The 15,927-nt window shown below is 50.1% G+C and overlaps 2 protein-coding genes across 2 annotated transcripts in view; one reads left to right on the plus strand and one right to left on the minus strand.

Moving 5' to 3' along the window:
• The window catches only part of Yeats2 (YEATS domain containing 2), a 91,841-nt gene extending 84,273 nt beyond the window's left edge, over positions 1 to 7,568 (plus strand). Inside the window, exons 28-31 of the mRNA XM_090342871.1 lie at positions 1,072 to 1,298; positions 2,002 to 2,076; positions 3,076 to 3,149; positions 5,823 to 7,568. Coding sequence (XP_090198997.1) covers positions 1,072 to 1,298; positions 2,002 to 2,076; positions 3,076 to 3,149; positions 5,823 to 5,931 — 485 coding nt within the window. The 3' untranslated portion in view covers positions 5,932 to 7,568. The remainder of the gene's footprint in view (positions 1 to 1,071; positions 1,299 to 2,001; positions 2,077 to 3,075; positions 3,150 to 5,822) is intronic.
• Positions 7,569 to 10,335: 2,767 nt separating this feature from the next.
• Map6d1 (MAP6 domain containing 1) lies at positions 10,336 to 15,258 on the minus strand. Its single transcript, XM_090342884.1, has 3 exons — positions 14,873 to 15,258; positions 12,000 to 12,117; positions 10,336 to 11,610 (listed from the first exon to the last, which is right to left on the minus strand). The coding sequence occupies exons 1-3, from the start codon at positions 15,256 to 15,258 to the stop codon at positions 11,530 to 11,532; spliced, it is 585 nt and encodes a 194-aa protein (XP_090199010.1). The 3' UTR covers positions 10,336 to 11,529.
• Between the last annotated feature and the right edge of the window lie 669 nt (positions 15,259 to 15,927).

The following is a 15,927-nucleotide window of genomic DNA, read 5'->3' on the forward strand; positions in this document are numbered from 1 at the left end:
CATTAAATCTGACACACAGTACGCTAATCAGATACAAACAGTAGTTCTCTTGGAGCAGTGAGGATGCTAAGTGATTTTTTAAAAATATCTTTCTGTTATTATTAAGTTGTTGTACAGAGAGGTTACTGTTTCCTAAGTCCAGCAATAAGTACATTTTTTCGTTTTGTTTTGTTGCCAGTCCTAGGACTTGAACTCAGGGCTTGGGCACGGTCCTTGAGCTTCTTTTTGCTCCAGGGTATCACTCCACCACTTGAGCCACAGCACCACATCCAGCTTTTCTGTTTGTGTGGTACTGAGAAATCAAACCCAGGGTTTCATAAGTACTAAGCAAGCACCCTGCCACTAAGCCACATTCCCATTCCCATGAGTAAATTCATTTCTTTCGGGACAATGTCATCCTTTCCTTTACTTTCCCCGTTTCCCCCTCCCATGCCTGCCCATGATAAGTGATTTTTATGTTCTTCACAATGCAAAATTTTCTAGATTTTAAGATGAAGTAAAATCAGTAGACATGGGCCAGGAGTGTAGCATAGTTGTAGAGTGCTCATCTAGCATGCACAGAGCCCTGGGTTTAATTCCCTGAAACGACATACACAGAAAAAGCCAGAAGTGGTGCTTGGTTCAGGTAGCAGAGTGCTAGCCTTGAGCAAAAAGTGTCCAAGGACAGTGCTCAGGCCCTGAGTTCAAGCCCCAGGACTGTCGTCCTCCCCCCCCCAAATAGATAGATAGATAGATAGATAGATAGATAGAGAGATAGATAGATAGAGAGATAGATCAGTAGACATTACTGTTGGGAGCAGGGCCTGGTTTTTGGTGGCAGGAGTTGACTATCAGTTGGTCTTAGTGGTCTTAGATGACAGTGGCATTACGTAGAATACATGTTACTGTCTGATTTCTACCTTAGAAGCCCAAGCTCTCACTCACCATGGAGATCCACAGAACTTTACAATGGGGAATGAGGTCAGCTCCCTGGAGATTGTCTCCTTTCTCACACTGTTTATCTCAATGGAAAAAAGGAATCTTTTCCTGTTGTCAGATCAGCTATTATAAGACTAATTACTTCTCATTTAGAGTGCCCATCATCTTTCTCCTCTGCTGACAACCTCTGCCGGAAACTGGAGGACCTGCAACAGTTTCAGAAAAGGGAACCCGAGAATGAGGAGGAGGTGGACATCCTCAGCTTGTCAGAGCCATTAAAGGCAAACATCAAAAAAGAACAGGAAGAGAAACAGGAAGAAATTAAGTTCTACTTGCCACCAACTCTAGGCTCTGAATTTGTTGGTGACATCACACAGAAGGTAAGAGCTCTGGCCTGTGGTATTGACAGATTACAGATTTAAGGTGTTTATCCTCATAAATTCAACAGCTTGGTGATGGAAATATGCTGTCTGTTACCCAGCTACACTCTCTGTGTCTCCTCTTGGCCATATCAGTACTTCAGCAAGATTAATTACATGGGAAACATTGCTTGTTGAACATGGACTTGAAGCAAAGACGTCTACATAGACAGTTCAGTGCCTTTCATCCTTTCAAGTTATAATATTTCCAAGTTATAATTTAGTGGGTGATCTTTCCCTGACAGTTCTATAGCTTCCAGGTGGCTGCTGTGGCGGGCGTGACCCTGATTACAAGAGAGGAACTATGTATTACTCCCTATGAAACTTAGCACATTTTGGCAGCTGCTCAAGGCACAAAGTGAAAGACAGTGTTCATTCTCACGCATGGAGGGAGAGGGACAAGATGTCACTTCCAAGTTTGTCACCTCATGCCCTTGACAATTGTTCCTATGCCTTCCAGAATGTTGCATTTTCAAATTCCTAGCATATCGCAACTGTGTTATTCTGCCACAAAGATTTGGGAATAGAAACAAGACCCAGTTTTGTTCAGAATGCTTTAAGAGTCCTCCTTCCAGCCAAGCATTTTTTGGTCAGGAAAGTCTGGCTGATAAGAAGCTGTTTTTGATGCAGAAATGAAAACAAAGACTTTTTTCTGCTTTTCCAGATTGGAATCACCCTGCAGCCCGTAGCACTACACAGGAACATATATGCATCAGTGGTAGAGGACATGATCTTGAAGGTGGGTGTCTGCTGGCAGCAAAAGGACCATGAATCGTGGCTAGCCAGGCTGTTTGGAGTTGGGAACAAGCTTCGAAAGGGAACAGAAATGATAGGGGTTTTGGGGGGAGTTTGTTTTGTTTTTTTTTGTTTTTTTTTTCCATTTTTCTACTTGGGGTTAAATTTTCCCTCCCTCCCTCCCTCCCTCCCTCCCTTCCTCCCTCCCTCCCTTCCTTCTTTCCTTCCTTCCTTTCTTCCTTCCTTCCTTTCTCTTTCTTGCTTTTTTTCTTTCCTGTCATGGAGCTTGAACTCAGGGCCTGAGTGCTGTCTCTAAGTTCTTTTTACACAAGGATAGTGCTCTACCACTTGGAGTAACAGCACCATTTCTGATTATCTGGTGGTTAATTGGTGATACAGGGTCTCACAGACTTTCCTGCCCAGGTTGGCTTTGTTTGAATCTTGATCCTCAGATCTCAGCCTCCTGAGTAGCTTGGACTATAGGAATGAGCCACTGGTACTAGCTTTTTCCTTTGCTTTTTAAATCAACTAAGTCATGTTTCCTCTTTTAAAGCATCTTCCAGAATTTTTTGCTAATGACATTCTTGAATATATTTCCCCACATCCCCAGCTGTAAAGGTTTGTTTTTTTTTTTTTTAATAGCCATTTCAGGTGCTGTTTAATTAGTATTCCAGGATAGGAGTCAGTGCTTTCATTGTTTGGGAACTGGCAAAGAAAGCACACAATAGGCACCACTGTCCCGTCCTAGGCAGTGGTTGGGAAAGCTTGTTTCTGTGCCAGGTTTCGTCCTAGCCTGGTTCCTTCCCAGCCTGGTTCCTTCCCTGGTACAACCCCTCCATCAGCAGACATACATTGGTGGTTGCCCAGTTCAGACTTAATTTTTGTGGAAGACTTTTTGATCCTTAGTTGTAGTTATTTCAAAAGCTTGGGTGAGGGTGAAGACCAGTTTTCCTCGGGAGCAGGCAGGTGGCCATTTTGACAATAACAGTGTCTTCTCTTGTAGGCCACAGAGCAGCTGGTGAGTGACATCCTGCGACAGGCGCTGGCAGTTGGATACCGGGCAGCCTCTCAGAACAGGTACTGTTCTCTCTCTGGCCCTGGTTTGACTGGTGCAGCTATTTCCCAGCAGCAGACGTCAGTGCTATGGACATTCCTTGAACCAGAGAGACTCAGAGTCTGGTCTGTTGTTCTGAAAGCCTTTTGGCACAGAGTTGAGCTTTGCTAGAGGTCTGTGCCCTTCACATGCCAGAGTGGGGCATGGAGCAGCTCTATGCAATTATAGTTAGTAACAGCATCCATTATGTAGCTGACACGTATATTACCCAATTTATTTTCACTCCTCTTTTAGAATCTGAGAAAATTTGGCTTTAAAGGGAAATCTTCCTTGCTCCCAGAAAGTAGATGCTGAAACTTAGATTCATACTTAGGTCTCTAACCCTGAAGTCCTCATGCTCACCAGCACTGCACAGGGCCGCCAGGCCCTGAGCAAATGGTAGGTAGGTCACACCCTAACAAATACCGGGGTTTGTTTTGTTTTTTTTTTCCATTATGCTAACAACGATCATTTTTTTGGCGTGGCAGGGGAGGAGGGTTGGTTGTGAGACTTTAAACTCTGGGCCTGGGCATTATCCCTGAGCTTTTCAGCTCAAGGCTACCACTCTACCCCTTGAGCCACTTCCAGTTTTCTGGTGGTTAATTGGAGATAAGTCTCATGGACTTTAGTGCCTGGGGTGGCTTTGAACCTCGATCATCAGATCTCAGTCTGAGTAGCTAGGATTACAGGCATGAACCACCCAGGCTAGCCTAAAATATTGACTGTGCTTTTTTTTTTTGCCTAGTCTTGGGGTTTGAACTCATTGGGTTTTCTCAAGGCCCACTTGAGCCATAGCACCACTTCGGGCTTTTTTATATGTATATGGTACTGAGGAATCAAACCTGGGTCTTCATGCATGCTAGGCAAGCGCTCACCACTAGGCAAAACTCCCAACCCTATAATAAATTTCTCATAGAAGTGCCTGGGGACATGAGGAAGCTTAAGACAATGTTAGACTGTACTATCCAGTAATTTCATAATCAGGCAGTGGAAGTATTGAGAACAAAGGAAGGAGAGCACAGAGTTCCAGTCCTGCTGTCTGTTGTCCTTGAAACCAGGAGTGAGCCAGTGTCTTTCATGGTGCGCTGCTCATACTTGCGAGGCAGACACGGTACTGCCTGAACCACGCTATTACTCCTTTTGGTTAATTTATGGTGTCTGTGTGTGCCCTAGGACTTGAACATTCAGGGCATAGGTGTTGTCCCTGAGCTTTTTTTGCTCAAGGCTAGTGCTCTACTACTTAAGCTACAGCTCCACTTTTACCTTTTTGTGATTAATTGGAGATAAGAGTCTCATAGACTTCCCTACCCAGGCTGACTTTGAAGCACAATCCTCAGATCTCAGCCTCTGAGTAGCTAAGATTACAGGCGTAAACCACTGGGTACCTTGCAACATTGGGGTTTTTTTAGGTAGGGTCTTGTGTCCTCTCCAAGCATATATGTGCACTGTGATCCTTATTGTTGTTGTTTTGTTTTGTTTTTTTCACTTACTACTGTAGCTGGAATAATCGGTATGTTTGCCCAGCTTTGGGTCTTGCTTTTTTTTCCCCCTAAGCTTGTCTAGACCTACTTGGTTCTCGTTATACCTACTACATAGCTGATATTACAGGCATGCCCCACCACATTCAGCCTTGTCATTGAAATAAGAATCTATTATCTTGGCTTGCATTGAACCATGATCATTTCCTGAGTAGCCAGCACACTTGGCTTTTGTCTACCATCTTCTTTTTTTGGGGGGAGGGGGTGGTCATGGGGCTTGAACTCAGGGGTCTGTGTACTGTCATTGAGCTTCTTTTGCTTAAGGCTAGCACTCTGCCACTTGAGCCACCTCACCACTTCTGGCTTTTTCTTTTACATGGTACTGAAGAATCAAAACCAGGGCTTCATGCATGCTAGGCAAGCACTCTACCACTAGGCCACATTCCCAGCCCTCTACCATCTATTCTTTTTGTGTGTGTGTGGTGGGGGAGGGAAGTGGTCATGGGGCTTGAACTCTGAGTCTGGGTGCTGTCCAAGAGCTCTTCAGCTTAAGGCTACTGCCCTACTCCTGGGCCTGGGTGTTGTCCTTGAGCACCTCAGCTCAAGGCTACTGCCCTACCCCTGGAGCCACAGCCCTACCTCCCCTTTTCTAGTGATTAATTGGAGATAAAAGTCTCATGAGTTCTTTTATGCCTGGCTGGTTTTGAACTGCAATCTTCACATCTCAGCCTCCTGAGTAGCTTGGATTACAGGTGTGAGCTACCATGCCTGCCTCTACCATCTTTTCAAGAGATAAGAAATATGGTCCCAGAATTCCACAGTATTTTGATATACTTCAGACTACTGAGACTAAATCATTACTGAGTCTAAATCACAACCATATTCTCTCCTGATACCCACTTTACTTTTTTTCTTAGTCATTTAGTCAGTGTTGGAATCTTCTTTCCTAAGTAGCACAGTGATTGAGGGTCAGCTGGACCATTCATGAAAATGCCAAGGCAGTTCAGGGAAGAAGAGAGAGAATACATCTGGAACTCCTACCCCACAAACGCCCACGTCATTGCTTGGCCCTCATCATCCCTTTCCAAAGCCAGTGCAGGGAATAGTCCCTTTGGTAAATGATAGATCTGACAGCATTACACCTGGTGGTAACATCTTTTTTTGTTTTTTTTGGACCAGGATTCCCAAAGAGATCACAGTGAGTAATATCCACCAGGCCATTTGCAACATTCCCTTTCTGGACTTCCTCACAAACAAGCACATGGGGATATTGAATGAGGATCCGTGAACATGGTGAACATGCTCCTAGAAAAGCGCAAGGTTCGAAGCTCCCTGAAGTTATTCAACTGTGATGACTCTTTTGTTTGGAGAAGGTCATTTTCTGTGGCCACCAAGCCATAGCCTCTACCCAAATGAGTAACAACCATGTCCACTTGCAGATGAAACCCTGTAGGACAGATTCTACTCCCAGGTCGTGGAGGAAAGCGGAGTGATACATGCTCTGTCACCTTGCATTCTTTACTCTGTAATGGCTCCAGGAGCAGGGCTAGGCAATGTGTACCAGGCTCTCTCTCTCTCTCTCCCTCCCTGGCTATGCGTGGGGGAAAGGGCACGGTGGGCTGAATCCTTAGGAGATAGAAGTGAGTCTGTCAGGCTAAAGGTGTCGCCCCCTCAGTGAGCTGGGGTTATCATCATGAAGAGGGGCTAAGCTAGGCGAGATAGCTGCAGGAGGCAGGGATGCCCTGCTGAACCACAGAGGCCTTGGAGGCTATACATTGAGGGGAATTCTTTTTCCATGAAGTCCAGGAGCATGTCGGCAGTAAAGCAGCATCATGAGGTAGCAGACCCCAGCAGAGGGCAGGAAGAGGTTTGACCATGCTCAGGACACTGCACATAGGTATAGAGAGTGTCTACACACCTCAGGCTCTGGGGAAATCATAGCAACCAGGCCCATGTGTACCATGCCCAGGTGCACGAGCTGCAGGCCCTTCTTGTTGCCTCCATGCCCAAAGCCGCCCTGGACAAGCTTGGCCAGCCTTATTGGTCTTCAGTGGATCTAGATCTAGAGCCCTGTTCTCTGCTAAGATTTTCCCAACAGAAACACTGGTGAGTGCCTTAAGGTTGGAGAAGAGCTGCTCAACTGCTCAAGCCCAGAGAGGGGCTGCAAGTGCCCAGAACACACAGAGAAGAACAAGGAAGAAAGTAATGGGCAGGAGGGCAGTTAGCAGGGCCACTGCGAGGCATCCAGGCCTGCAGGGCCTTCCTGGTCTTCTCATGGTTTATATCAGGAGGACAAAAGAAAGAACATACTCTCAACTAGAAATCCGCTCATATTCTGCTTATAGAAAATTTGAAACCTCCAATTCTGAATTAACTATTCAAGCAGTGTGATTCAGGTTTCATGGGTCCCACACGCCTGTGTCAGGAAAATAAAGCAGGAAGGTGGCTGAATATTAATTCAGCATCTAAAGGTTAACAAAATGCAGAAGAAACCTGGTAGAGCCTGGGGCACTCTTGGCACATATATGTATAATGCAACAGTACTGGGGGTTTGAACTCAGGGCCTAGCGCTTGCTAGGTTGGTGCAATATGGCTAGGCCACACCTCCATCCCTCTGGCTTGGTAATATCAATTACAGCTTAGTGATATTAATGTTAGTACATGATATTGGTACATGAGGTTGAGACTACATACATAACCTGCCATAAGCCTGATGAGCAGGTAAGCAGATGCAGTCAGTGCCAGGACTGAGATCTACAGAGTGGAAGAGCCAAATAAAAACACAGGTATGAAAGCCTAAGATTACCATTTTGCTAAAAATAATCATTGATTTAACAGTCTTTGTGTGTTAACATTTTAAATGTATTTCTGTCGTCATTTGTAACCCAATTGTGTAAGAGTCTACAATAAACGTTTAGTATTTGTGATGAGTTTTCTAGCTTGGAGCACTAAGGTGGGCAGCTTCCTTCCTGCTGGCATGGGACAGGGGCACAGGCTCCATGAGCGCCTGTTTCTCTACTTCCACAACGTATTGCCCAACCACCTAAGATAAAAGTTGACAATTATAGACAAAAAAAATGTTTTGGTCAGTTGTGGGGCTTGAACTCTGAGCCCCTGGGCATTGTCTCTGAGCTCTTCAGCTCAAGGATACCACCCTACACCTTGAGCCCGCAATGCCCTGTCCACAGATCTTTGAAAACATGGAAGATGCATGTTGGTCCTGGATGTAATGGTATCTGACAAGTAGCTAGAGGCAGAAACAATGTAAACGAGCTCAGTTTCTTGCAGACCAAGGCAGAAGGAAATTCTGTCAAGCAAACTGGTCAATCTAGTGAGTTAAAATTGGACAAGCTGATGTCCAGAAGTTGCCTTTGCAACATAGTCCTTGTGCTAGGTCCATCTGCTGTCACATGGCTAAAAAAATAACAGTGGAGAAACATGGAAGCTGAAGACTCTGAAAACTAGTTTACTGAAGGCAATGTTTTCTGCCTAGAAGTAGCTTTTTGGGGCACCAAAGCTTTTTGGATCGCAGCTGAGCTGAGTGTCCTGGGGGAAGCAAGAGGAGGACCTCACTCAGCCAGACCTTCCCCAACACTGGTTATCCCTGCCAGGGAGTGAGAAAAGCAGCAGAGCTATGATCCATGCCATGGGAACAAAAAGGGATCTCCCTGACAGAAGGGACCCTGAGTGAATGGCCAGACTCTGGCATACCTGCCTCAAGTGGGGCCCTCTCGCCCAGGAGAGCCTAGCTTCCCCCTCTCCCTCTTTTCCTTTTCTTGTGTCCTGGCCTTTGAACGCAGAGCCTGGGGTGATCCTGAAGCTTTTTTGCTCAAGGCCTATGCTCTACCCACAGCTCTGCTTCTGGATTTTTGGTGGCTAATTGGCGATGAGTCTCACAGTCTTTCCTACCTGGGCTGGCTTCAAACCGCAGTCCTCGGATCTCTAAACCACTGAGTAGGATTTGTAGTCACTAGGATCTAACGGGAGCCTGCCTGCCTAGCTTTTTTTTCTTTCTTTCTTTTTTGTCAATCATGGGACTTGAACTCTGGGCCTAGGCGTTGTCCCTGAGATCTTCAGCTCAAGGCTACTATCCCTGCCCCTTAAGCCACAGAGCCACTTCTGGTTTTCGATGATTAATTGGAGATAAAATCTCAGGTCTTTCTGTGCCCTTGCTGTCTTTAAACCTTGATTCCCAGATCCCAGCCTGAGTAGCTAGGATTTCAGGCATGAACCACTACCATATCAGCTAGCTTTTTTTTTTTTTTTTTTTTTTTGCCAGTCCTGGGCTTGAGCTCAGAGCCTGAGCGCTGTCCTTGGACTTTCTCAAGGCTAGAGCTCTACCACTTGAGCCTCAGCACCACTTCTGGCTTTTTTTCTATGTATGTGGTACCAAGGAATTGAACCCAGGTCTTTATGCATGCTAGGCAAGCACTCTACCTCTAGGCCAAACTCCCGGCCAGCTAGCTTTTCTTCAAAGCCATTGTTTACAGCTTGTTCTAGAGTTCCATGCTATGGCAACTGAGAAGTAGGGCCTTGATATGGATGGTTTCAAACCCCCTTGACCTGGGAGAGGGGCTTTCCACTTGGAGTCTCCGTGGCTTTGGAGCAGTGGCGTATGTAGTACTCACTTCGGTTCATCATGTTGAACATTTTCTATAGGCTACAATTGGTGAACAGATTGGATTTTTTTATTTTTCAAATGTAACTTTTATGACAAATATAAAGTATTTCACAGTTATCTGAAATAACTGGGAGTGGTTTGAAAAGGCCTTGTGCTTGCTAGGAAGGCGTTCTGCCACTTGAGCCACAACCTCAGCCCTGCTTTTATTTTTAAAATCTTTTCTTTCACATAATACAAAAATGCTTAAAATTTTATAGAAATTTTAGTAAGTATAATAAAGTATAAAAAGTAGCTACCCATGACTCCCTTCGCAGAGATAGGAACTCCTGGTCAGTCATTTGCTGCCATCAGCATTTCGAGTGTCTATGTAAGGTTGGTGTGGGCTGGATGCACACAGCTGAGACTTGCCTCAGGTGCTTTTCGTGTAGGGCCTGACCCCAGCCAGGAGCAGGCGGGTAGGTTTACAGCCAGGTTTCCTGGTACCTGATGCAGCCTGGCAGGGGCTCGCTGTGGTGCTCTGCAGAGCAGCCAGCCGCACCACATAGGTCTGGGATGGCATTTCACCCGGTGCAGGAGGCTCTGCATCTGCTGTAGTAAGAAAGGACTTCCTGCCAGCCAGGGCTGGCGGAGCAATGCATCCCCAGGCAAGAGAACCAAGGCGTCCAAGCGTGTGGCTTCCCAGCGGGCTCTGGGACCAGGGCCTATGGCCTTGAGGCCCAGTGGCACAAGTGTGAACTGGTTGGCACCAGGGTAGGTGTGCTAAGGAAAGAATCGCTCGAGCAGCTGCTCTGGTGGGCTCTGCTGTGTTTGTCCTGCGCAGAAGCTCGAGTGCTTGATGGACACACAGGTTTGGGTGGTGGCAGCTTTGCTTTTAGGTGAAGCCAAAAGTTCTCACAGCACACAACCAGCAAAAAGCACAGCTGGTGCCCAGGCACAGACAGCGCTTTCCCCATCATCCTGGGAGACGGTGCCCACACGTACTACCTGCAGGACCTCTGCCCACCCACAGCAAGGACAGCTGCAGCCTCTCTACATTAAGGTTCTTAGTATTGAGAGATGGGGTTAAAAAGGTATGAGAAGGTGCTCATGTATTCATTTAAAGACATAAATTAAGAAATCAGAACAGTACATTTTTGCATTTTAGTAAAGTCAGACTGTAGTTAATCTGCTCACCTCCCACATTAAAATGCCCAGCAGGCAGTGTGCAGTCTCTCCTCTTAGCAACATGGAACATGCAAACCAGCAAGGGAAGTGACAGGCCCCTCATGCATAGCTGTGCTAGTGTTTAACTTTAGACTCACTCTTGGCCCCCCTGTGTCTTTTGCTGCTGCCAGGCCTGTGCCTACCTCAGCCAGCACCCGGAGTCTGAGTTAGGAACTTCCTGGTCTGAAACCTGAGTGACACAGCCTGGGGCCACACGATGCTTAGATGGAGCCACCTGGGAGCCAAGAACCTGTCAAGCCAAAGGGAAAGCCTTAGTTCCCTCATCCACACACATCAGCCCTTCAGATGTTTGCCAGGCTGTTGTACAAAGAGCTGCCCGGGCAGCTACACTGGTGGGACTTACTGAGACCGGAGGGACTTTCAAAGGTGATGAGCCACGCTGCCACAGGTTCACGGCAGAGCAAGGGGTGGGGAGGGGCTGGTGACGAGGTCTCATTGCCATCAGCATTCCCCATGCTAGGGCCTGTGTATGGTGGTTCCTTTCTAATCTTTCCTGTGTTAAAATGCAAGTTGGCAATAAAATACAGGGTTCACCTCTTAAGAGACCATCACAGGTTTCTTGTTTGAATACTTCACTCATCCAAAAAAATGGCTTGCTGAAACATGGGATCATCTTGGCTATGAAGAGATTGTCTTCAAAGCCCCATGATCCCTACTCTACTCGGAAACTTCTTCCTAGTGACTTAACCACACCATGTTGTCACTCAGAGGTGATAACCTTCCACAACTCAAACACCCTAGCCATTGTCGGAAGACACAAGGATACCTACCGCCTGGGTTACCACAGGCTGTAAAATGAATGAAACTACCATGCAACCTGGGGAGGCCACCCAAAGTGGGCTCGATTGGTTCTGCTGAGGACCTGACACATCCACATTCCTCAGCTTCCTGAGATGTAAAAGCCCAAGGAGGCGAATGGCAACTGGAAACAGGAAGTCCTCACACTGAGGACGGCGAGGCCAAGTGGAGCTGGTGATGGTGTGTTCCCTGTACCTCCGCGCTCACGCAGGCGCGGTGTCTGCTGCCCGTCCACCAGGACTGTCACACGTTGAGAATCCTCCGAGCTGGACCCTGAAAGATGGCTGACGGGTTCGGTGTGAACTTCTTTCTCACTTCAGGAACCTGGAAAATGAAACATGGCCTGTCAGTGAGTCTTACCCTCAACTCCCTTTCACCAACCCTGGCCCCGGGGAAGGGAATTCACCTCTAGGAATCAGGAAGCTAAGCAGCCTCTTCCCCTCAACACAAATGGGTACTTGGGGATGGACCCCAACACTTCCTGTGGCCTAGTACTGTTGGGATTTAGGAGACACTGCTCACCAAGATGCAACCGTAGAGATCCACCCACCTGGCTGAGGACAAAGAAGTGCCTAGAGTTTCTCTGGCACTGCTGTCCTTGTTCATGACGCCACTGGATGCTACCAGAACCTGGCTCCTACATCCCAATCCTGGAAAAGAGGCCTCTGGGGCGCCAGCCCTGCAGCCCTGCAGCCCTGCTCACTTGGACTAACCTGGCAGCCGGGCCCAGGGCTGCCAGCCCAGCCACAGGTGTGGGTTGTGACGACTTGAGCTGGTTTTGCCTTTGTGGATCTTGAGGGCTTCACCCCGGTCCAAGCCTGGAACTCCTGCCTGTAACAGAATACAAGTAGAAGCAGAACCTTGCACGGGGTCAGTCAGCCATCAGGACCTTGGACTGCCAGGCCCTAGCCCCTGCTGCAACCCTGCTTCAGCTCAGGCAGGACTGGCAGAACACATGGCCCAGAAAGACAGCAGCTGTCCTACCCTTTGCCTCAGTATTTGCTAGAAATCCCAACCTCTAAGTTAATTCCATGGTGCAGGTGACAATAAGCCTAGTAAGGGCAGAACTCAGTCAATACCTGGGCCTTACTGACAGGCAAATCCCACTGTCTAGTCCTGAAGTTTCTTCCACAGGCTATGCCACTTAATGGGGATATAGAGACCCAGTGCCAGTGAAGGCTGGTCACCTCCACTTATGTCTGGAGGAAGTGCCAGCCTGCACAAGCCCAGCCCAGCAAGGATCCCCATGCCTGACGAAAGAAAGGTCAGAATTCTCTCTTGAGAGTACATATATCATGTATGTGTGTGTATGTATGTATTTGGGAGTGAATGCTAATGACCATGTCAAAAGCTGCAAGATGGTGTGGCTTTTGTGGGATTCATCACGCTGTAAGGTGTGGACTTGTGAGCCTCTTGAGACTCCAGGTGAGGCAGATGGTCTGAATGGGAGAAGCTAGCTCTTGGAGGGAAGGACAGGGATGGTACAGCCTTGTCCTGTGTCCTGGGAGCAGCTTTTGGTGGAAATACTTAATTGTTCACAGCCAACCAGACCTCTTGTTTTGGGTGCCAGTCCTGGGACTTGGGAAATCAGGCCCCGGGTACCGTCCCTGAGCTCTTTTGCTCAAGGCCAGCATCAGACCTCCTTACCCTGTCAGAATGTCCCTGCTAGACGCAGAGCTCAGGCAGGCTGTGTTCCCGGGACGGAGTGCCTGGCTAGAACAGCACCCGCCTGTGCACTGGGCTCCCGTGCCCCTCCGAGGCCCACATTCCATGCAGCTCTGGCCTGGCCTGGGCCCTGAGGACAACAAAGTTGCCTTTTCTTGGCAGCAACACAGCTGGGGCCTTGCTGGGAAAGCAGCATGGACAGGGAGGGCGGTGTCTGTCTGTGGCCAGCACTCTGAGCCCCGGGTGCCAGGAAAAGGGCTGGGCCAAGCTGTCAGGTAGCTTTTGCTTCTGAAACTGAAAGGTTCAAAGACCAGCTGCCCAAACCATCTGCTGCTCTGTCTCCTCGGGAAGCAGTTCCTCCCCCACCACCTATGCTGAGCTGCTCCCCCAAGGCAGGAAGGGCTCAGCACTGAGGCCCAGGAGATCCCTGGGCCTACACAGGAAGAGCCCACCCAGGCAGAGAGCCCTTCAGCGAGGCAGAACTGACATGCAGTGACTGCCCAGGAAAGGAGAAAGGCAGACTATGGCTCAGGCCAAGATGACTACTAAAATACAGCCTGGCTGCGCCCACTGTGTGCCAACCCCTTACAGTGCTTTGAAGCATTTTCCTGCAACCGCCCATCTCATGGGCTTCAGCCAAAGTACTGAACGACCAAAGGAGTCAAGGTGAGGAGCTGGCAAGGGCCACCTCATGGCAGGACCCAGGCTGGCTGGACAAGACTTCCTAACGCCATCCACCAGCCAGTCAAGGAACACTGATATTCCCCTCTTTTGGGAGAGGTCAAGGCCTGAGGGTTGATAAGGACTAGAACTGTAGCTTAGGAACAGCCACACCTTGATGTCTTGAGGTCCCTCTTCTCGTTTGCTTTCTGAATTTGGTTAGTTACCAGATGCGTGAGCCAGGTCGAGGCTAGCAGGTACCATGCTGCAGGGAGCCAAGTTCTAATGATTCTGTATCTGCAAGGGCCGGGCCAGTCAATCTGCTATTCCCACCTCCAGAGGAGGAAAGTGCTGGAGAAGCAGTTTGCACACCAGGAAGAACTGAGGAGGCCCCGTTCCCATCTGCCAGCGCTTCTCCACTGCTGGCTGTGTGAGCCAGTTAAGGAGCCCCCGGCTTCCTTGCCTTATATATGCTTAAGGGGTTCCATTACCGTGCATGTCCTCCCATCCTATGGCTGTGCTGCAAACAGCACATGAGGACAACAGGCTAGCTCTCCCATCGCTGACCTTTTAGGGACCTGAGGGGACACTTCCTGCCATAACCAAAGTGTTAATAACCCCAACTTCAAGACCGAATAATAGCACTAGTAGACACACACATATCCTCCTGTCAACCTACATAGACACACATAAATATCTCCAAAGGATAAACAGCACACTTATTAAGACTCATGTAGAACTGCCCATAATATGGCCAGACCTCCACAGTAAGTGGGGAGGAAGTAGCAGGAAGAAGGAAGCCATGAGTACGGAGTGCACCTAAGAATCAGAACCATGGATCCGGGGAGTGCTTTAGGGAATATTGGTTATTCCAGTTCCCCTTCCTACAGTGTGAGGGACTTTTGTAAGTGCAGAAGAAAAGGAGGACGCCCCCAGTTGTCCCGCAGACAGGCCCCCGGTCAAAATACAGCTGGGCCCTAACGTTTCCTCGGCGGGGGTCCCCTGTCTAGCTCCGCCCACCCCAGAGAAGTTGCAGGGGGGCAGGGGAGGAATGGATTCCAGCCCGGTGCAAGGCAGGCCTAGGGTCGAGGGAGGGAGGGGACTCCCGGTCCCCGGGCGCCAATCCGGAGGCATCTGCGGAGTCAGGGGACCGAGGTCGTGCGGGACTTGGGCTCCACCCGTCCCCCGTCCCCCGTCCTGCTGGCTTCGGAGCCCCGTTTCCTTCCACCGCGGACGCGGGCGCCCGGCGCCAGGCCCGTACCTGTACGATGTGGTCGCTGCGGCGGCGTCGGCGTCGCCTAGGGGCAGCACGTAGACGCCCCGGGCGGGGGGCGCCGAGCCTCGGCCCCTGCGGCCTCCGGCCCCCGGCCCGCGCCCCTGGGCCGCATCGCGGACTCCCGCGTCTCGGGGCCCCGCGCGCGCTGCCCACACGCCGAAGTCGCGCTGGTACTGAGTGAGCGGCACGGGGTCCCGGGCGACCACCGCGGGCGTCGGGCCCCTGGCCGCGGCGGCGCCCCCGGAGCCCGGCTCCTCGCTCTCGAGGTCCGAGTAGCCGTGCAGGGTCAGCGGCACCGCCACGTCGGAGCGGTCCAGCTGGTTCCAGCGCCGCGCCAGGCAGCACAGGCGGCTGATGCAGGGCCACGCCATGCCGGTGCCCGTGCCCGCCGCGCCGCGCCGCGCGCTCCGAGCCGCGCCGCCCCCGCCCGGGCCCGCCCCCGCGGCCCCCTGCGCCGCCGCGGCGCCGCCCCCCGGGCCCGGGCCCAGCGCCCCGCGTGGGGGAAGCGCCCCGCCGCCGGGCGGCCGACCTCCGGGACAGCGCGGGCACTGCCGAAGGCCCGTGGGCCCCAGCGGGCTGTCCAACTTGAAGAACGTTTCATAATTCCATCCGACGTTCCCAAGCTGGAACAGGCTTCGCAGAGGCGGGCGCACCCGGAGACGGCTCCGTGGACTGCTCGCTGCCCGCGCCCCGCAGGCGGCTGCGCGCTAGGGGCTCTGCGGGGGCGGCGGGCGCGCTCGTGCAAAGACCTACCACATAGGCCATGCTTCCCAGAGAACCCGTGTTCCAGTCACCCTGGGAATCAATTATTTGCCTGTATTACGCTAGTCTACATTTGTGACAACCAATCCCATTTTCCTTAACTGGCGTGCAGCCTGGGGATGGAAGGCTTCACTGCATGCTGAGGGACGTGTGGTTCAACCCCCTGTGTGTGAGTTGGGGGAGAGGTGTGCAGAGATCTTCCCAAGGAAAACCAAACTGCTGATAATTTCCAACTGATCATTTAGGGGTCTGCTATTTTTTTTTTTTCGTTTTCCTTT

Source organism: Megascapheus bottae, chromosome 1, assembly GCF_031878675.1.
Source record: "Megascapheus bottae isolate mThoBot1 chromosome 1, mThoBot2.hap1, whole genome shotgun sequence".
NCBI classification, from domain to species: domain Eukaryota; kingdom Metazoa; phylum Chordata; class Mammalia; order Rodentia; family Geomyidae; genus Megascapheus; species Megascapheus bottae.